At 42.6% G+C, this 22,050-nt stretch overlaps 1 protein-coding gene across 1 annotated transcript in view; it reads right to left on the reverse strand.

The window, feature by feature from the left end:
• Nucleotides 1-7,178: 7,178 nt before the first annotated feature.
• The window catches only part of GOLPH3L (golgi phosphoprotein 3 like), a 64,705-nt gene continuing 49,833 nt past the window's right edge, over nucleotides 7,179-22,050 (reverse strand). Inside the window, exon 4 of the mRNA XM_031652598.1 lies at nucleotides 7,179-9,716. Coding sequence (XP_031508458.1) covers nucleotides 9,289-9,716 — 428 coding nt within the window. The 3' untranslated portion in view covers nucleotides 7,179-9,288. The remainder of the gene's footprint in view (nucleotides 9,717-22,050) is intronic.

Genomic DNA, 22,050 nt, shown 5'->3' on the forward strand with positions numbered 1-22,050 from the left:
ACTTTGGAAAGCTGGTGGCAATATATACTAAAGCTGAACATAATCCAAAACCCATAACCTTGCAATCCCTCTCCTAGGTATATATACCTGTTTGAAATGCATTATTTGGGGTGGGGGTAAAGAAGGGATGGTTAATGGGTACACAAAAAGTAGAAAGAAAAGTAAGATCTAGTATTTGCTAGTACAACAGGGTGACTATATTAAAAAATAATTGTTCATTAAAAAATAACTAAAAGAGAGGCCGGGTGCTGTGGCTCATGCCTGTAATCCCAACACTTTGGGAGGCCGAGGCGGGTGGATCGCCTAAGGTCAGGAGTTCAAGACCAGCCTGATCAACACGGAGAAACCCTGTCTCTACTAAAAATACAAAATTAGCCGGGCGTGGTTATGCATGCCTGTAATCCCAGCTACTCGGGAGGCTGAGGCAGGAGAATCACTGGAACCCGAGAGGCAGAGGTTGTGGTGAGCTGAGATCGAGCCATGGCACTCCAGCCTGGGCAATAAGAGCAAAACTCTATCTCAAAAAAAAAAAAAAAAAAGAAATGCATTCTTATGTTATACCAAAACACGTGTTCATAGCAGTTCTATTTATAGTTGCCCCAAACTAGGACAGTCAAATCTTCAAAAAGTAAAATAGTTAATTCATGGTCACAAAACATACGTATTTCATAATTTCATTTGTATAAACCTCAAAAGCAAAACCAATCTATGGTATTACAAATCAAGATTGTGCTTACCTTTAAGGGAGAAAATAGCAACTGGGAAAAGTTATGAGGGGGATTCTAGGGTGCTGGTAATGATCTGTTTCTTGATTTGGGTGCTGGCTATCTATGTTCACTATTCATTTTTTAAAAATAGACACAGGGTCTCACTATGTTGCCCGGGCTGGTCTTAAACTCTTGACCTCAAGCAGTCGTCCCACCTCAGCCTCCCCAAGTGCTTGGATTACAGGAGTGAGCCACCATGCCCAGCTAGCCACCTCACTTAAAATATTACTTGGCCGGGCACAGTGGCTCACGCCTGTAATTCCAGCACTTTGGGAGGCCAAGACAGGTTGGGATCAAGCAGCCTGGCCAACATGGTGAAACCTCATCTCTCGTAAAAATACAAAATTAGGGGCCGGGCACAGTGGCTCACGTCTGTAATCCCAGCACTTTGGGAGGCCGAGGCAGGTGGATCACTAGGTCAGGAGATCGAGACCATACTGACTAACATGGTGAAACCCTATCTCTACTAAAAATACAATTAGCCGGGTGAGGTGGCGGGCGCCTGTAGTCCCAGCTACTCGGGAGGCTGAGGCAGGAGAATGGCGTGAACCTGGAAGGCGGAGCTTGCAGTGAGCCCAGATGGCGCCACTACACTCCAGCCTGGGCAACAGAGCGAGACTCCGTCTTAAAAACAAAACAAAACAAAACAAAACAAACAAAAAACCAAAAAAAATTAGGCCAGGCACAGTGGCTCATGCCTGTAATGCCAGCTACTCGGGAGTCTGAGGCAGGAGAATCGCTTGAACTTGGGAGGCAGAGGTTGAGGTGACCTGAGATCATGCCGTTGCACTCCTGCCTGGGCAACAAGAGCAAAACTCATCTCAGGAAAAAAAAAAAAAAAAAAAAAACTGGGTGTAGTGGTGTAGGCCTGTAATCCCAGCTACTCAGGAGGCTGAGGCAGGAGAATCACTTGAACCTGGGAGGCGGAGGTTGCTGAGTCAAGATCGTACCACTGCACTCCAGCCTGGGTGATTGAGTGAGACTCCATCTCAAAAAAAAAAAAAAAAAGAAAAAAGAAAAAAGTATTTTATTACTTTTTGAGCATTTAAAAAGTATTTTTTGGCCAGACACTGTGGTTCACGCCTGTAATCCCAGTATTGTGGGAGGCCCAGGCGGGTGGATCACTTGAAGCCAGGAGTTCGAGAGCCTCCAGCCTGGCCAACATGGTGAAACTCCATCTTTACTAAAAATACAAAAATTAGTTGGACCTTGTGGTGCATTCCTGTAATCCCAGCTATTTGAGAGGCTGAGGCAGGAGCATGACTTGAATCCAGAAGGCAGAGGTTGCAGTGAGCCAAGATGGTGTCACTGCACACCAGCCTGGGTGACAGAGAGAGACTCTGTTTCAAAAAAAAAAAGAAGAAAATTTGTTCGGTATTTTCTTCAATCAGCTTTCTCAGATTGAATGTTCAGCCTTTTAAATATTCATAATGTTCCTGAGAATCCATTTGGCTATTCTGTTACCTTCACCCTTCTCCACTCTTCCCCTCCTTAATTAGACCCATTTCTTCCCTACTCCCCAAAAGAAAAAATATCTACTTTGGATTAATATAAATCAGTTTAATCTAACTTATTCAAGAGATTTTTGGCCTCTACTTGGGGGTTCAAGAGAAGGTGAGGTGATAGAACTAGGGGGAAAAGAATTATTATTAAGGCTAACTTACAAATATTTTGAGGTATTTTAAGGGTTTAAATATCCATAAATCTTTGAAGAAGTCTCACTTTCAGATAAGGAGGAAACATTTCAATATCTCTGAAATACAAGAAAAACTTAGGCTTAAAATTTTTCTTGTTAAATCAGGAAAATGATGTACATTTATTGGACTGACTTTCTTCTTGTGGCAGAAACATGGATTCAGTTAAGAAGCCCTTCTGGGCCGGGCGCGGTGGCTCAAGCCTGTAATCCCAGCACTTTGGGAGGCCGAGGCGGGTGGATCACGAGGTCAGGAGATCGAGACTATCCTGGCTAACATGGTGAAACCCCGTCTCTACTAAAAATACAAAAAACTAGCCGGGCGTGGTGGCGGGCGCCTGTAGTCTCAGCTACTTGGGAGGCTGAGGCGGGAGAATGGCGTGAACCCGGGAGGCGGAGCTTGCAGTGAGCTGAGATCAGGCCACTGCACTCCAGCCTGGGAGCACAGCGAGACTCCGTCTCAAAAAAAAAAAAAAAAAAAAAAAAGAAGCCCTTCTGAAGAAGGCCCTGGATTCCCAGGTAAGCTTCTGAAGTAAATTCAGATAAAATCTACTATCATACGTTGGGAGGTTGAATTAGATTAAGAAAAACAAAGTGGTAGCCAGATTATTTATATTCTGGGGAAAATTTCTACACAAAAAATGTCTGTCTTCAGAGCTCTTAGGGAGTATTTAATTTTTCCCCTCTGGTTGAATTTACTTTTTTACAATTTGGAATTCAAAAGAAAACTAACGCGGTAAGTGAGTTAGCTGAGCTGCTAGAAAATGGAGATTTCTGCCAGGAAGTGGACTCTCGCTTTGACTTGCATTCGATAAAATTTTACTGCTTTCTGGGAGAGATGGCTTCCTCAATTATCAATAAACAGTCACTTTTCAGCTGGGGACAATGGCTCACGCCTGTAATCCCAGCACTTTGGGAGGTTGAGACAGGAGGATCCCTTGAGCCCAGGAGTTTGAGACCAGGCTGGGCAACATAGGGAGACCCCCCGTCTCTACAAAAACAACAATAAAAGCATGTTTGGTTTGTCTCTTTCCAAATTACAGACAACTTGGAACTCACTGAGGAGAAAAATCAGACAGACCAAGGCTTTGAGAATTGTGGACAGAGAAACAAAGAGTATATACACACATGTAACAGATAATAGAAAAATATCAAAAAAAAAAAAAAAAAAAAAAAGGCAGTGTTACCTAACATTTCAGCATTAAAGTGATTATTTTTATTCTTTAGGGAGAATAAAACACATTTTTAGAAATCATATGAATATACACTTATGGGCATTTTAGATGTGTGGCAAAAAGGAAGAACAAATTTTATCTGTTAGAATCTAAATTAAATTTCAGTTTTGTTATAATTTAATGTCAGAAAGCATGTGTGCATACATGCAAGACAGTGGAATATATAAAGTGTTGAAAGACAAAAACAACCCACCAACCTGTAATTATTTCTGTTGTTCTTGTTGTAGAGCTGGGGCTTTGGCTATGTTGCCCAGGCTGGTCATAAACTCCTGGCCAAGTGATCCTCCTGCCTCGGCCTCCCAAAGTGCTGGGATTACAAAGGTGTGAGCCATTGTACCCAGCCCAACCTAGAATTCTATTTCCAGTTAAATTATCCTTCAAAAATGAAGGATAAATAAAGACCTTCTTAGACAAAAACTGAGGGAATTTGTGTCCAGCTGACTTGCTCTGTAAGAAATGTTATTGAGAGAAGGAAAATGATAGGTGGGAAACTCAGTTCTTCCATTTTTGTTTGTTTGTTTTGTTCTTTCACCCAGGCTGGAATTAAGTGGCACGATCTTGGCTCACTGCAACCTCCGCCTCCCGGGTTCAAACAATTCTCCTGCCTCAGCCTCCCCAGTAGCTGGGATTATAGGTGACTGCCACTACACCCGTCTAATTTTTGTATTTTTAGTAGAGATGGGGATTCACCAGGTTGGCCAGGCTGGTCTCGAACTCCTGACCTCAGGCAATCTGCCTGTTCGGGCTCCCAAAGTACTAGGATTACAGGTGTGAGCCACTGCGCCTGGCTGGAAACTCAGTTCTATATAAAGAAAAGCAACAGGAAAGGAGTAAGTCAAGGTAAACAAACAACAAAAAAAGTTTAGCTTGTCATGGTGCACACGCCTGTAATCCCAGCTACTGGGGAGGCTGAGGCGGCAGGATCCCTTGAGGCCAGGAGTTTGAGGCAGCATTGGGCTATGATAGTGCCTGTGAATAGCCACTGCACTCCAGCCTTGGCAACAAAGTGAGACCCCATCTCTAAAAAAAGAGCTGCCAGTTTCAAAATCCTTTGTTTACTTTACAACTTGAATGTATTCTCTTATTTTCTGGGCCGAGCGTGGTGGCTCATGCCTGTAATCCCAGCACTTTGGGAGGCCGAGGCGGGTGGATCACCTGAGGTCAGGAGTTCAAGACCAGTCTGGCCAACATGGTGAAACCCCATCTCTACTAAAAATATAAAAAAATAGCCGGACGTGGTGGTAGGTGCCTGTAATCCCAGCTAGTAAAGAGGCTGAGGCAGGAATCACTTGAACCTGGGAGGCGGAGGTTCAGTGAGCCGAGATCGTGCCATTGCACTCCAGCCTGTGCAACAAGAGTGAAACTCCATCTCAAAAAAAAAATTTTTTTTTCTGGAAATATGTGAAAACTACATGCATTCATGAAATTCTAGCACATCACCAATTATTTTGTACATATTGTTTCCTCTTTGTAGGGTAGCCTTGGCTCTTCCCTCTTACCCCAAAAAGATCCTTTGAGACTTTAAAAAATTAAAAAAAAAAATAGCGACAAGGTCTTGCTATGGCCCAGGCTGATCTTGAACTCCTGGACTTAAGTGATCTTCCCACCTTGGCCTCCTAAAGTGCTGGGACTATAGGCATAGGCCATCTTGGCTCAGCTGATCCTTTGAGATTTAGTTCAAATGAAGGCAAGAAAGTGTAGTGATTAAAAATGTGTTTGAACTGAAGCTCTGCACTATGTCCTCAGGCAAGCCTCATTACCTGAGTTTTCTTTCTTTCTTTCTTTTTTTTTTTTTTTTTTTTGAGACAGTCTTGCTCTGTCACCCAGGCTGGAGTGCAGTGACATGATCTTGGCTCACTACAGCCTCCACCTTCTGGGTTCCAGCGATTCTCCTGCCTCAGCCTACCGAGTAGCTGGGACTACAGGCATGTGCCGCCATACTGGGCTAATTTTTGTATTTTTAATAGAGATGGGGAGTCACCATGTTGGCCAGGGTGGTCTCGAACTCCTGACCTCAGGTGATCCACCCGCTTCAGCCTCCCAAAGTGCTGGGAATGCAGGTGTGAGCCACTGCGCCCGGCCACCTGAGTTTTCTTTAAAAGAACATTGTAAAGTTTTTTTTTCAGTGTTGTAATAAATGAGATAATATACAAAGCAGTTAGCATAGTACCTACCTCACAACAAAAGTGCTCAATATATGATAACCATAATAAAGAAATACAACACCTCAAAGTCTTCCCTAACATTCCCACGGAGAATACTATTTATTTGTGCTTCCAAATATTATGTTTATACTTCTATTTGAGCATTTGTCACAAATTATATTGTTTGCCCACATAAATGTGCATTCTTGGGAGCTAGAATGGTGCCCTATGCAATGTTTTATTGTCAGTGCCTAGCAAGTGCCCATCAATTTGTAAGTACTCAATAGTTTTTGATGAACGAATTATAGACAATAAGATATAGAGTGGCATTCTCAAATTTTAACATGCAAGCTTTTAGAGAGTTTCTTTTTCTTTGAGGCAGAGTCTTGCTCTATCGCCCAGGTTGGAGCGTACAGGCGCGATCTCGGCTCACTGCAACCTCCGCCTCCCGGATTCAAGTAATTCTCCTGCCTCAGCCTCCCAAGTAGCTGGGATTACAGGAGTGCGCCACCACGCCCGGCTTATTGTGTATTTTTAGTAGAGATGGGGTTTCACCGTGTTGGCCAGGCTGGTCTTGAACTCCTGACTTCAGATGATCCACCCACCGCGGCCTCCCAAAGTGCTGGGATTACAGGCATGAGCCATCATGCCTGGCTGAGAATTTCTTTAAAATGCAGCTTCCTCCTAACTCCAGAGACTGATTTACTAGGATCTGCATTTTAGCAAGGTACCCTCCTATCTCACACATACGTTTCGGTGCAATTGTCTTTGCAATATACTTTGAGAAACATTGTATAAAGCATGACTTATGGAAACAGTACTTTGTCTTAAATAAAAATATTAGAAAAGTATAAACAATCCTAGTAAACAAATGTATTACTGTCCCTTGTGCTATAAAGAAAGGGAGAACAATAAGCCAATTATAAGCACACTTACATTTTTTACATGTTAACTCTGTTATAGTCAGGCATGTCACTGACATTTGGAACTTAAGACTTTCAGCTCCTAAATTCAGGTGTCATTTGCAAGTATTAGTAGGACAGATTGTATTCATTCTCTTCATGGTAATAATGGTATAATTGGTTAATTTATTTTGATTGAGATGGAGACACTATTTAGGCTTTATAGCATTAGCTGGTGTTCATCTGGTCAGCTTTGACGTGTCCTGCCCCTCAGCTTAAGTATGTTACAATTGGTTTTGTATCCTTCATTTTCTACATAGGATAAAACAGGCTGGTATGCTAGTGTAAAGGGGGAGGCAATTATTAGCCTTGTATAGAAAGTCCTTATTTCCAATTAAAACAAATTAAGTTATAAAATTGTGCACAGAGAGACCAGAGAGCTGATAACTGATCTTTATTATACAGAAATGTGAAGGCCATAAGCATTAAATGAGAAGGAGTTTGGCAGTGAACATTATGCAGATTCAAACTGAAGATATCCTCGTCTTGAGATATAATATAAAAATAAACACTAAGAGTTTCAAGAAAGAACTCAATTCAACTTCTATCCCCCAATCAAGCTATAACTTTCCACAGGAAAACCTGGTTTCAATTCATGCCGAATTGTTCAAAGAAAAGAAAAAGCTAAATCAGGTAGAGACAACACATGGACTGGCTTTTGTCCTATTAGAGAGCCAGACTGAAGCTCTATTCAGTTTCACATTTAGAGATTGTTTCCTATTACAATTTATATCTCTAATTACCTAAGAGATGCCTAAAGTGAAAAACAAAAAAATGTTAACTGAGCTGGGGAATTTTTGTGGGGCTAAGTATATTTGGCAGAGGAGATAAATGAATACATCATTCATTTAATTATTTCTAATCAAGAGGATTTAAGGTCAGGTCTGGGTCATCTGTATTAGCCCTTTGACAGCTTGTTGTTCTATAATGGTCAAGAAGCACTATCCCATTAAAGTATAATAAATGCTTAACATCAGCACAACTCAGTGCCCGTCCTCTTTATATCCTCAAATACTGGACTTTATGTCAGCATGCTTTCAACACCAACTTAGCCCTTTAAATAGGATCTTTCTTAATAAAGCTTCTCTTTGCCCTCACTACTGAAGTAAAAAACGTGTTAAGAGATTTGGCCAGAAAGATGGTTTTACTGAAATAAGACTGATGACTAGGAGTACATCTATGGATTAAATATAGACAAAACTACTCCCAGAACCCTTAAATATAGACGGATTTTATCAATTTATGTAGAAAGCCAAAAATAGGAAATAAAAAGATCTGGAGTTCAGATATACTGATATATTCAGCAACTGAAACTTACAATTCCTTCAATTCAGTCACAGCAGAGACATTTAAAGTAGTCTGGAGGGGTGGGTGCAGTGGCTCACGCCAGTAATCTCAGCACTTTGGGAGGCTGAGGTGGAAGAATTGCTTGAGCCCAGGAATTCAAGACCAGCCTGGGCAACAAAGCGAGACTCTGTCTCTCTAAAAAAAAAAAAAAAAAAAAAGTCGAGTATGGCGGCATGTGCCTGTAGTCCCACCTAGTTGGGAGACTGAGGCAGGAGGATCCTTGATCCCTGGAGGTCAAGACTGCAGTCAGCTGTGATTGCACCACTGTACTCCTCCCTGGGCAACAGCAAGACCCTGTCTCAAAAAAAAAAAAAAAAAAAAAAAAGTGGCCTGGGGTAAACAGGACAGTCGTATACTCCAAGAATGGAAATTTTCATGCCACCTCCCTTCCTTCCTTACAAATTCTAATGCTGATTGCATGAATGAGGTGTTGAGAGAGACTTTTCTTTTCTTCATTTAGACTTTTGCCCTAGTGAATGAGGGAGCAAGAGAATGCTAAGAGGGATGAGAGAATGTATTTCTGGCTCTAGGACTTTGAGATTCAGGTAATTGAATCTGGGACATTCTCATTAGGTTAGAAAAGGAAAGATGAGAAAATCACTAGCAGGATATGCAATTCCAGAGACCATCGGCTCCAAAAATTAGTTTTGTTTCTCATTGCTCCTTATTCAGCGACGATTATTTCAATAAGCTACATTATTTAGCAGAGTCTGAGAGACAAAGGCTGTGAAAACATGTATTTAAGATAGAAAACAAACTTAGAAAAACATAATAGACGGTTCGCTTTTTATCTCATTCACATTCTATAGCTGGAGAACTCAAAATCCCATTTAGATATTTCTGCTTATCCAAAAGCACACTGGGTGAAACTAAACCAAGAAATGGGAGAAAATGTTCATTGGGTACGTGTGGGTTCACCCAGTTTATTTACCTATGGAGTGGAGGTGTAGGGAGAAATAAGGTCTGCTTATAATGGTCAAGGTCTATGGAGAAGCCCTGAAGTTGTTCTCCCCAAATCACAAGTCTGATTCAAGAAAAGGAAACAAAAATGATGAAAACATCTCATCACACAAAACTCAGTGATGGGGTCTCTGACAGTCACCAGCCAGCAGGGGAAAAGGAGAAATCCACCTGCTGGCTTTAAGATTTATTGAAGGCTGCCAGCACAGCCCAGATCATTTCTGTGGCACTAGGCTTTGTCCCTTCCACTTCAGGGTCCAGTTCTACTAAGTCCTTGGCTCGATTCATTGCTACGTCATACTTGTCATCTGTCAGAGAGGAGAAGACATTCTCTAGCACATCAGAGGAGTGAGCTAGCACCAGGAGTGCTAGTGTTCGCTTGTCCATACGCTGAGGGTCATTTACCCACCGCTCTAGTACACTATCTTGAAGTTTTTTCACTAGGCGCTGTTTCTCTGTTGTATTGGTCACTGGATGAGTAGTCATGTCAAATAGCAGGAAATTCTGCTTCTCAGTGGTTAGAATACCCTTCTCTACTAGGTTCTTTGCAATGCGCTCTCGTACATTTCTCAGCTGGTACTGTAATTTGAAGGGGTTCCAGGTCTCACCTATGAGAAAAAAGAAATAGGACATAATGAACAGAAAGAGAAAAGCAAAATGAAACATGTAGTTATCTGGAACCTTGAATGGCTAAAATGATTAAAAGCATAATCTTCATTCCTCAATTCATTTAATCCTTAGTCCTTTATAATCTGGCTTTGACTCTAACCATATTTCACATTAAACCAGCTTCAAAAAATGTCACCAAGGACTTCCATATTGCTAGAGCTTATGGACTTTATTTCTGTTCTCATGTGACCTCTCTGTGACACTGTAATTATTTATGTATTTTTGAAATTCTCTTTAGGACACCAGTCTCTCCCAAATGATTTCTACTCTGTATTGCAGAACTTCTATTTGCTGGTGAAGCTGAGAGGACTGAGGTTCCCTACCCTATTTGTAGATCAGAAGCTCTATCCCAGGCCTGCTAGGCTGACCATATTGAGACTTCAATTGCTCCCATTCCAGTTTGTTCATAGATTAGAGATTCTGCAACAGAAAAGGCAAGCCAAGAAGACCAGGGGCTAACACCTCTTTCTCCCAGCACCTACTCATAGAACAGGCGGGTATCACTATAGGAGAAGTGGGCCCTTGTGCAGAAGTTCTGCCCAGGAGGGAAGGAAGGCCTGAAGAATGAAGAGCTCCAAAGCTCTGCCTGAGAGGACTGACTTTATTTGGAACACAGGGTGGAGAATCTATGCCTACGGGTGTTGAAAACCATAGAGATCTTGGTGGAAAGCAATTATAAGGGTGCTGCTAGCTCTATGGCACTGGTATGATAAACCCAAATGGCAAAGCCTCCAGAAGTTTAACAGGCAGAACCAGAGAAACAGCCAAGAAAAGCCCTTCTGGAATCATGACCAACACTGGGGGTTGGGAAGAATGTGTGCTTGCACCAGGCTGCACCCACTCAGAAGCAATCAGAGCAGGACGTGGGGCTTGACTTGAGAGTATTCCCCAGGCCACACATAGATCTATCAAAAAGGGTGGATGCTTCACTGGCTAAAGGGCTAAAGCACAACCACTGACCAAACACTGGCTGAACAATAAGCTACACTAACTCAGAGGCAACTCCTAGGAAGCTAAACTTAAAAATAATAATAATAACCAGGTGTAGTGGTGCATGCCTCTAGTCCCAGCTACTTGGGAGGCTGAGGCAGGAGAATTGTTTGAACCCAGGAGGCAGAGGTTTCAGTCAACTGAGATTGTGCCACTGCACTCCAGCCTGAGTAACAGAGCGAGACTTCATTTCAAGAAATGAAAAATAAAAAATAGGCCGGGCGCAGTGGCTCACGCCTGTAATCCCAGCACTTTGGGAGGCCGAGGCTGGCGGATCACAAGGTCAGGAGATCAAGACCATGGTGAAACCCCGTCTCTACTAAAAATACAAAAAATGAGCCGGGCGCGTTGGCGGGCGCCTGTAGTCCCAGCTACTCGGGAGGCTGAGGCAGGAGAATGGCGTGAACCCAGGAGGCGGAGCTTTCAGTGAGCCAGGATCGCGCCACTGCACTCCAGCTTGGGTGACAGAGCGAGACTCCGTCTCAAAAAAAAAAAAAAAAAAAAAGAAAAATAAAAAATAAAAATAAAGAAATCACATGCACCCCTGGTGTATATCCAAGGATGTACTCTCTCTCAGAAGAAATCAGAGAGGGAACTTCTAAGTTGCTAGTTCCTTGCTGAATGTGGGGCAAAATGTAAACTCCCTGATTTGTGATGGCTGTGTCAAAATCACACACACATATCCAACAGTAAAGGATAAAAAAATTTAATTGGCTAAAAGGTCTTAAGCACAACCTTTGACTAATAAGTGGCTTCTACTGACCCACTGGCAACACATAGGGAGTTAGGCCAAAAGATAAAAACAAGAAAATATGAGCAGTGACATCAGAGGCTGCACAGTACAAGAGAAACAGACTTCAGAGAGCTACTGCAGGCAAGTCACTAATGAAGCAAATTACCAAGCAAACAACACAATCAACCTCTAGTGGAAGGAGAAACCAGTATAGCAGGTGTCTCCAACCCCTGGATCATGGACTGGTACTGGTCCGTAGCCTGTTAGGAACCCGGCTGCACAGCAGGAGGTGAACCATGGGTGGGTAAAGCTGAGCTCCACCTCCCGTCAGCTCAGCAGTGGCATTAGGTTCCCACAGGAGTGTGAACCCTATTGTGAAATGCACATGGCAGGGATCTAGGTTCCATGTTCCTTGTGAGACTCTAATAAATGCAAAGCACTTGAATCATACTGAAACCATCCCCTCGTCCCCCACCCCAGTGGAAAAATTATCTTCCATGAAACCTGTCCTGGTGCCAAAAAGGTTGGGGACAGCTACAGTATACTATCTACAGTATACTATCCAGAGGTGCATGATTATCTAAAATGTCCAGTTTTTGACAAAAAGGTATGAAGTATACAAAGAATAAATTGTGACCCACTAACCCATTGAGAAGAAAAAAAGCAGGCAATGGAAACTGCCTTTGAGAATGCTAAAATGTTGGACTTTACAAAGACTACAAAGCAGCGTTTATAAATATGTTCAAAGACCTAGGAGAAACCATCACTCATCACACAGAGAATATCAATAAAGACAGAAATTATAAAAAAGAACCATTTAGGCCAGGTGCGGTGGCTCATGCCTGTAATCCCAACACTTTGGGAGGCCGAGGTGGGCGGATCATTTGAGGTCAGGAGTTCAAGACCAGCCTGGCCAACATGGCGAAACCCCATCTCTACTAAAAATACAAAAATTAGCCAGGTGTGGTGGGAACCTGTAATCCCAGCTGCTCAGGAGGCTGAGGCAGAGAATCGCTTGAACCTGGGAGGTGGAGGCTGCAATAAGCCGAAATAGCACCACTGCACTCCAGCCTGGGCAACAAAGCAAGACTCCATCTCAAAAAAAACAAAAACAAAAAAACCATTTAGAAATCCAAGAGTTTAAAAGTACAACAAACAGACTGGGCATGGTGGCTCACGTCTGTAATCCCAGCACTTTGGGAGGCTGAGGCAGGCGGATTACTGGAAGTCAGGAGTTTGAGACTAGCCTGGCCAATATGGTGAAACCCTGTCTCTACTAAAAATACAAAATTAGCTGGGTATGGTGCTGTGTGCCTGTAGTTCCAGCTACTCAGGAGGCTGAGGTAGGAGAATCACTTGAACCCAGGAGGTGGAGGTTGCAGTGAGCTGAGATCAAACATGCCACCTCCAGACTGGGTGACAAGTGAACACTGTCTCAAAGGGAAAAAACAAAAAACAAACAAAAACCAAAACCAAAGGAAACAAAAAAATAGAGGGCAAAGAAAATTTCTAAAAGGAGAAAAATAAATACATTCCCTAGATTTAAAATATCTGCAGAGCGGTATGTTGGCTCAAGCCTGTAATCCAGCACTTTGGGAGGCTGAGACGGGAGGATCACAAGGTCAGAGATCAAGAGACCATCCTAGCTGACACGGTGAAACCCGTCTCTACTAAAATACAAAAACTAGCGAGGCAGTGCGTGAGCCTGTAGTCCCAGCTACTCGGAGGCTGAGGCAGAGGAGAATGGCGTAAACCCGAGGAGAGGCAGGAGCTTGCAGTGAGCTGAGAGATCCGGCCACTGCACTCCAGCCTGGGGCCGACAAACCAGACTCAGTCTCAAAAAAATATCTGAAAGAGTTCACTGCTAGCAGACCTGCCTTATAAAATGTAATACTAAACTAAAAGGAAAGTTGTTAAGGCTGAGAGCAGGACACACTAGACAGTATTTGAATCCCACATGAACAAACAGTAAAAGTAATTATGTAAGTAATAAAAGGATGGTAATTGAATACTTCATCTCAACTGATTTATAAAGCAATTACACCAGAAACAATATTTATATAGGTGTTGTTATTGTTGAGTTATAATTTTAACTTTTTAAACTTATGCACAAAGGTTATAACATATAGGAAATGTAATAATAGCACAAAGAAGAGATTGGGAAAAAGTTGCACTGGAGTAAAGCAAAGAATGACAATAGATAGTATTTGAATCCGCGGAAGAAATGAAGAAAACCAGAAATGGTAAATAAGGAGGTTAATATAACAAACTCTGTAAGAGTATATATTTGTGCTTTTCTTCTCTTCTTTAATAATTACAACAATGAATTGTTGAATTTATAACACATATAGATGTAACACATGTAACAATATTGGCATAATTGGGCCCATGCCTGTAATCAGAACTTTGGGATGCCGAGGTAGGGCAGATTGCTTGAGCCGAGCAGTTTAAGACCAGCCTGGGGGCGGGGTAGCGGTGGCTCAGAAGCCTGTAATCCCAGCACTTTGGGGCCGAGGCCAGGCGGATCCATGAGAGTCAAGGGAGAGACCGAGACCATCCTGGCTAACAGTGAAACCCGTCTCTATTAAGAAATACAAAAACTAGCCTTGGTGAGGTGGGGAAGCCTGTAGTCAAGCTACCGGGGAGGCTGAGGCCGGAGAATGGCGTGAGCCGGGAGGTGAGGCTGCAGTAGGCTGAGATCAGGCCTGCAGTCCAGCCTGGGTGACAGGCGAGACTCCGTCTCAAAAGAATAATGGCCTACTGGGTGGGTAGCATAGTGGAGCTTTGTCCTAAAAAACAAACTGAAAGCCAAAAAACCAAAAGAAAAACATATATAGCAATATTAACACAAAAAAGAGGAGAGGGAATGAGAGTAATACAGAGTAAATTTTTCCTTGGGAGATTAAGAAGCTTGGGTATAATCTTTTTTTTTTTTTTTTTTTTTGAGGCCAGTCACAAGCTCTGTAGCCCAGGCTGGAGTGCAGTGGCGGATCTCAGCTCACTGCAAGCTCCGCCTCCCGGAGTTCGCCATTCTCGGCCTCAGCCTCCCAGTAGCTGAGAGACCGGCGCCAGCCATCACTCCCGCTATTTCTTAAATGAAGCGAGGGTTTCACTGCCGGTCATCGTCCTGACCATCGTGCTTCCATCCGGCCCTCCCATGCTGGTCGAAACAGCTTTCCCACAGCGCTCAATCTTTTTTTTGAGACAGAGTGCTGCTCTGTTGCCTAAGCCTGAGTGCAGTGGCTGATCTGGCTCACTGAAACCTCTGCCTCCCAGGTTCAGGCTATTCTCCTGCCTCAGCCCCGGTAGCTGGGATTACAGGCTGCGCCCACCATGCCCAGCTAATTTGTATTTTAGTAGAGATAGGAGTTTCACCATGTTAGGTGAGGCTGGTGGAACTCCTGGCCGTGATCCGCCTGCCTCAGCCTCCCAAAGTGCTGGGATTACAGGCTGTCCATGCCCGGGCCGGGCTTTTTTTTTGGACAGAGTGCCATTGCTGTGGCCTGGGCTAGAGTGCAATGGCGCGATCTCGGCTCACAGCAACCTCTGCCTCCGGGTTCAAAGCCCGATTCTCCTGCCTCAACCTCCTATGTTGGATTTACTGGAGAAAAACTTGAAAGGAACCTTTTTTTTTTTGGGAACAAGAATCTTGCTTTGTTGCCAAGGCTGGAGTGGAGTGAGTGGTGTGATCTTCGGCTCACTTGGCCACCTCCCACAGCCCAAGTGATCCTCCTTGTCCTCAGCCTCCTGTGCTGGGACCTAAGCGTGTGCCACCATGTTCAGCTAATTTTGTGTCTTGTAGAGACGAGGTCTCACTGTTGACCAGGCTAATCTCAAATTCCTGGACTCAAGTGATCTTCCCATCTGGGCCTCCCAAAGTACTGGGATTACAGGTGTGAGCCACCACACCCACTACAACTATCTTTTATTTTATTTTATTTTTTGAGATGGAGTTTCACTCTTGTTGCCCAGGTTGGAGTGCAGTGGCACAATCTTGGCCCACTGCAACCTCCCAGGTTGAAGTGATTCTCCTGCCTCAGCCTCCTAAGTAGCTGGTATTACAGGTGCCCGCCACCACGCCCAGCTAATTTTTGTATTTTTAGTACAGATGGGGTTTCACCATGTTGGCCAGGCTGGTCTTGAACTCCTGACCTCAAGTGATCCACCCGCCTTGGCCTTCCAAAGTGCTGGGATTACAGGTGTGAGCCACCGTGCCTGGCCACAACTGTCTTAAAGATGCTCAAAAAAAAAAAAGGATAAAGACAGGAGAACAATGTATAAACAAAATAATATCAATAAAGATATAGAGAAAGGGACCAAAAGGAAATTCTGCAGCTAAAACTTATAATAACTGAAATAAAAAAATATTTCTCCTGCCTCAGCCTCCTATGTTGGATTTACTCGGGGGGCCAGGCGTGGTGGCTCATGCCTGTAATCCCAGCACTTTGGGAGGCCAAGGTGGGTGGGGTCACTTGAGGTCAGGAGTTCAAGACCAGCGTGGCCAACATAGCGAAACCCTATCTCTACTAAAAATACAAAAATTAGCCAGTGTGGTGGTGGGAGCCTGTAATCCCTGCTACTCAGGAGGCTGAGGCAGGGAGAATTGCTTGAACCTAGGAGGCAGAGGTTGCAGTGAACCAAGATTGTGCCACTGCACTCCAGTCTGGGCAACAAAGCAAGACATTCTGTTTAAAAAAAACAAAACAAAACCCAAAAACAAACAAATTTGAAGAAGCAGAAGAAATAATCAGCAAGCAGTTCCTTGTTACGATACACCCCCCAGATCAATAGGGCAATATTATAGCTACATTTGAGCCTTTTCCTTTTAAATTTGGGAAACGCCATGAGGTGCCCGTCTCAGGCCCATTCCTAACCAGGGCATTTCCGGCTTAGGCCATTCCCTCACCCCTGTACAATGTCTGTCCCCCGCCACAGCCAGTAGTACTGCAGTAGATTTATGCTGCACAAAAGCTGTGAGCCTTCTGCCTGGGGAACTCCCGCAAAAGGTCCCAACAGGAGTCTGTGGACCCTTGCCAGCGAGGATGACAGAATTACTTCTAGGAAGGTCTAGTTTAAGTTTAAAAGGAGTACAAATACATACGAGTCATTGATTCAGATTACAATGGGGAAATTCAAATTGTTATATCTACTTCTGTTCCCTGGAAAGCAGAGCCAGGAGAGCATATAGCACAGCTCCTGATTGTGCCTTATGTGGGAATGGGGAAAAGTGAAATTAAATGAACAGGAGGATTTGGAAGCAAAAATAAACAAGGCAAAGCTGCTTATTGGATGAATCAAATTACTGATAAATGTCCTACCTGTGAAATAACTATTCAGGGAAAGAAACTTAAACGTTTGGTAGATAGAGGAGCAGACATTTCAATCATTTCTCTACAGCACTGGCCGTCTGTGTGGCCAATTAAACCTACTCAATTTAACATAGATGGAGTTGGTAAAGCCCTTGACGTATATCAAAGTAGTTATACTTTGCATTGTGAAGGGCCCAATGGATAACCTGGGACTATTCAACCAATTATAACTTCTGTACCTATAAATTTATGGGGAAGAGATTTATTACAATGGGGAGCACAAGTTCTAATTCCTGAGCAATTACATAGCCCTCAAAGTCAACATACGATGCATGAAATGGGGCATGTCCCTGTTATGGGACTAGGAAAAAATTTGCAAAGTTTGAAGGAACCACTTCAAGGGGAAAGACAAAGTTTCTGCCAAGGTTTAGGATATCATTTTTGATGGCAGCCATTGTTAAGCCTCCAGAACCTATATCTTTAAAATGGTTAACAGATAAGCCAGTTTGGATAGAACAATGGCCGCTAAGTAAAGGGAAACTAGAGGCTTTAAAGGACCTCGTTAATAAACAATTAGGAAACGGACACATAGCTCCAACATGTTTCCCTTGGAATTCTCCAGTTTTGGTAATTAAGAAAAAATCAGATAAATGGAGAATGTTAACAGATCTTAGAGCCACCAATTCAGTTATGCAACCTATGAGGGCATTACAGCCAGGACTGCCTTCTCCTGCTATAATTCCGAAAAATTGGCCTTTAATAGTCATAGATTTAAAAGACTGTTTCTTTACTATTCCCTTAGCTGAGCAAGACTGTGAATGGTTTGCATTTACAATTCCTGCGGTAAACAACCTGCAGCCTGCTAAGCATTTTCACTGCAAAGTGTTGCCACAAGGCATGTTAAACAGTCCAACAATTTGCCAGATGTATATAGGGCAAGCAATTGAACCTACTCATAAAAAATTTTCACAGTGTTACATTATTCATTATATGGATGATATACTTTGTGCTGCCCCCACTCGAGAAATATTACTCCAATGTTATGATTACTTGCAAAATTTGATTTCTCACACTGGTTTAATTATAGCTCCTGACAAAATTCATACTACTACTCTTTACTCCTACTTGGGGACCTTAGTAAATGACACTACCATTGTGCCACAGGAAGTAGCCATACGTAGGGATCAATTGAAAACATTAAATGACTTTCAAAAATTACTAGGGGACATTAATTGGTTACAACCTGCTCTAGGCATCCTACCTATGCCATGAGTAATCTATTTTCTATCCTTAGAGGAGATTCTAGCCTCATTAGCCCTCGGCAATTAACAAAAGAAGTTGAGGCAGAGTTGCAGCAAATCGAAAAGCAAGTCCATAAAGCTCAAATAAATAGAATAGATCCAGAGAAGACTCTAGATTTGTTAATTTTTCCAACTCAGCATTCACCTACTGGTGTCATTGTCTAAGAGCAGAACTTAGTAGAATGGCTTTTTCTTCCACATACTAATTCATAGACTCGAACTCCTTATCGCTACTATGATAGAAAATGGGAGAACTCGGATTGTTAAATTACATGGATATGATCCTGGAAAAATTGTTGTCCCTCTCACAAAGGCACAAATACAGCAAGCTTTTATAAATAATCTTACTTGGCAAACCCATTTAGCTGACTTTGTGGGTATTCTCGATAATCCCTTTCCTAAAATGAAACTGTTTCAATTTTTGAAACTGACTAATTGGATTCCCCCTAGAATAACTAAATTTAAACCAATTGAAGGTGTTGAGAATGTTTTTACAGATGGGTCTGATAATGGTAAAGTTTCTTATTTTGGCTCTAAAGGTAAAGTTTTACAGATGCCCTATACTTCAGCTCAAAAAGCAGAGCTTGTAGCTGTAATTGAGGTATTGACTGCTTTTAATATGCCTATTAATGTGATTTCTGATTCTTCATATGTGGTTCATTCCACACAGTTAATTGAAAATGCTCAGTTATAATTTCATACAGATGAACAACTGATGACTTTATTTACCCAACTGCAAACAGCAGTTAGGAGTAGAATGCACCCTTTTTACATCACTCACATTAGGGCTCATAAACCTCTTCCAGGACCTTTAACTGAAGGGAATCAAATGGCTGATTGCCCAGTTGCTAATGCAGTATCTAATGCCAAACACTTTCACAATTTAACCCATGTTAATGCTTCTGGTCTCAAATGCAGATATAGCATTACCTGGAAAGAAGCTAAAGTTATTATCCAGCAAGCCCAACTTGCCAAATGGTACATTCCTCATCTTTTACAGGAGGAGTTAATCCTCGAAGATTGGAACCTAATTCTCTTTGGCAAATGGATGTCACACATGTTCCCTCATTTGGGAGACTAGATTATGTGCACGTATGTGTGGACACCTTTTCTCACTTTGTCTGGGCTACATGCCAATCAGGAGAGTCTTCTGCCTGTGTTAAACATCACCTTTTGCAGTGTTTTGTGGTGACGGGCATTCCAGCTTCTATTAAAACAGATAATGTCCCAGGCTATACTAGCCAAGCTCTAGCTACATTTTTCTCCATATGGAATATTAAACACATTACTGATATCCCATATAATTCTCAAGGACAAGCCATAGTGGAAAGAATGAACCTCTCCCTGAAACAGCAGTTGCAAAAACAAAACGGGGGGAAATAGGGATTACATGACACCCAATATAAAACTGAATCTAGCATTATTAACTTCAAATTTTTCGAGACTGCCTAAAGGCCAGATGTTATCAGCAGCTGAACAGCATCTACAGAAACCAGCTGCAATGACAGAAGCAAAACAACTGGTTTGGTGGAGAGATCTGATAAGAAAAAGTTGGGAAATAGGTAAAATAATAACTTGGGGTAGAGGTTATGCTTGTGTTTCTCCAGGACCGAATCAACACTGATTTGGATGCCATCAAGACACCTAAAACCTTATCATGAGACAGATGCCGAGGAAGAGATTCCGGGAGGATCCCGAGGACCCCCCGGTTGCAGCCATGTTGAGACTGATGCTGAGGAGGACCCCAACTGTCACAAGCAACACCCGTTGAACACAGCCACCCACCTGGGGAGAGATCAAGAAGCTGTCACAGATGGCGGAAGAAAACCTGAGGAAAGTGGGACAACCAGTCACAATGAGTAATTTAACAATAGCTATGATAGCGGTTACCACCACTGCCATGAGTCTTCCTTCAACAAGGGCTGGCACAGAGAACAATTATACTTATTGGGCATATTTATCAATCTTGGCTGGCAATAATGCCTGGATGTAATCACTCTATGACAGTTACACATGCTTTCTGATCTCAGTATTTGCCATAATAATTCTGCTCCTATAATTGAGGCATACCGCCCTCAAAAACCTATTTGTAAACAAAATTGAACCTGACCAGAAAAAAATGAACATACTTGTTTAGGAAGATTGCATTGTAGAACACGAAGAGGTGCTGCGCAACGATTCCTATGGAATCATTATTGATTGGTCCCCTAAGGGGATGTTTAGCTTGAATTGCACCTCTCAGTCTGCATGCCATGGCCACACTATGTTCAGCTGGTCTGAACAAAATGATCAGATGGTAGAAATGGTAAGAAGTACGGCAAGAGTTCCTATTATCTGGAAACGTGGCAATAGAGTGGCACCTCAACCTCAAATGATATGGCCCACTGTAGGGGCTAAATGTAAGGATTTGTGGAAACTATTAATAGCACTTAATGAGATCAAAATTTGGGAAAGAATAAAAAAGCATCTAGAAGGACACTCTACAAACTTGTCTTTGGATATTGCAAAATTAAAAGAACAAATATTTAAGGCATCCCAGGCACACCTGACCTTAATGCCAGGAACTGGAGTGCATGAAGGAGCTGCAGATGGATTAACAGCTAGTAACCCATTAAAATGGATAAAAACACTTGGAAGTTCTGTGATTTCAATGATGATTGTGTTATTAATCTGTGTTGTTTGTCTTTGTATAGACTGAAGATGCAGATCCTGACCCCTGTGAGAAGTAGCTCACCTTGACAAAGCTGCCTTTGCTTTTATTGCTTTGCAAAACAAAGAAGGGGGACATGTTGGGAATAGGCCCCAAAAATCTGGCCATAAACTGGCCCCAAAACTGGCCATAAACAAAATCTCTGCAGCACTGTGACATGCTTGTGATGGCCTTGACACCCACACTGGAAAACTGTGGGTTTACCAGAATGAGAGCAAGGAACACCTGGCCCACCCATGGTGGAAAACTGCTTAAAGTATTCTTAAACCACAAACAATAGCATGAGCGATCTGTGCCTTAAGGACATGTTCATGCTGCAGATAACTAGCCAGGGCCCATCCCTTTATTTCGGCCCATCCCTTTATTTCCCACTAGGAATACTTTTAGTAAACCTCATGACTGGCTTGCTGTCAATAAATATGTAGGTAAATCTCTGTTCAAGGCTCTCAGCTCTGAAGGCTGTGAGACCCCTAATTTCCCACTCCACACTCTATATTTCTGTGTATGTGTGTCTTTAATTCCTCTAGCGCCTCTGGGTTAGGGTCGCCATGACTGAGCTGTTCTTGGTAAGATTAATATCCAGAATATACACAAAGAACTTCTGGCCAGGCATGGTGGTTCACACCTGAAATCCCAGCACTTTGGGAGACCAAGATGGGTAGACTGTCTGAGCTTAGGAGTTCAGAGACCAACCTGGGCAACATAGCAAAACCCTGTCTCCACCAAAACTACAAAAAATTAGCCAGGTGTGATGGTGCATGCCCATAGTCCCAGTTACTCGGGAGGCTGAGGTGGGAGGACCCTTGAGCCCGGGAGGTAGAGATTGCAGTGAGCCGAGATCGCACCACTGCACTCCATCCTGGGTGACAGAGTGATACCCCATCTCATAAATAAATACAAAAAAAACCCTCAACAACAAAGCAATCAAACTTAAAAATGGAAAAAGTATTTTATATTTCTCCACAGAGGATATATAAATGGTCAGTAAGCACATAAAAATATGCTCAATATTTTTAGTCAATAGGAATGACATGAAAACTATTTTCATTTGAAAATAAAAATCAAAACCACAATGAGATAACATTTCAGACCTACTCGAATGCCTATAATTAAAAAAAGAAAAGAAAGAGAAGAACAAGTGGTTATCAGGATGTGGATAAATTGGAACCCTGGTGCACTACTGGTGGGAATATAAAATGGTGCAGTCTCTGTGGAAATGTCTGGTGATTT

Source organism: Papio anubis, chromosome 1 (assembly GCF_008728515.1).
Source record: "Papio anubis isolate 15944 chromosome 1, Panubis1.0, whole genome shotgun sequence".
Lineage (NCBI taxonomy): Eukaryota > Metazoa > Chordata > Mammalia > Primates > Cercopithecidae > Papio > Papio anubis.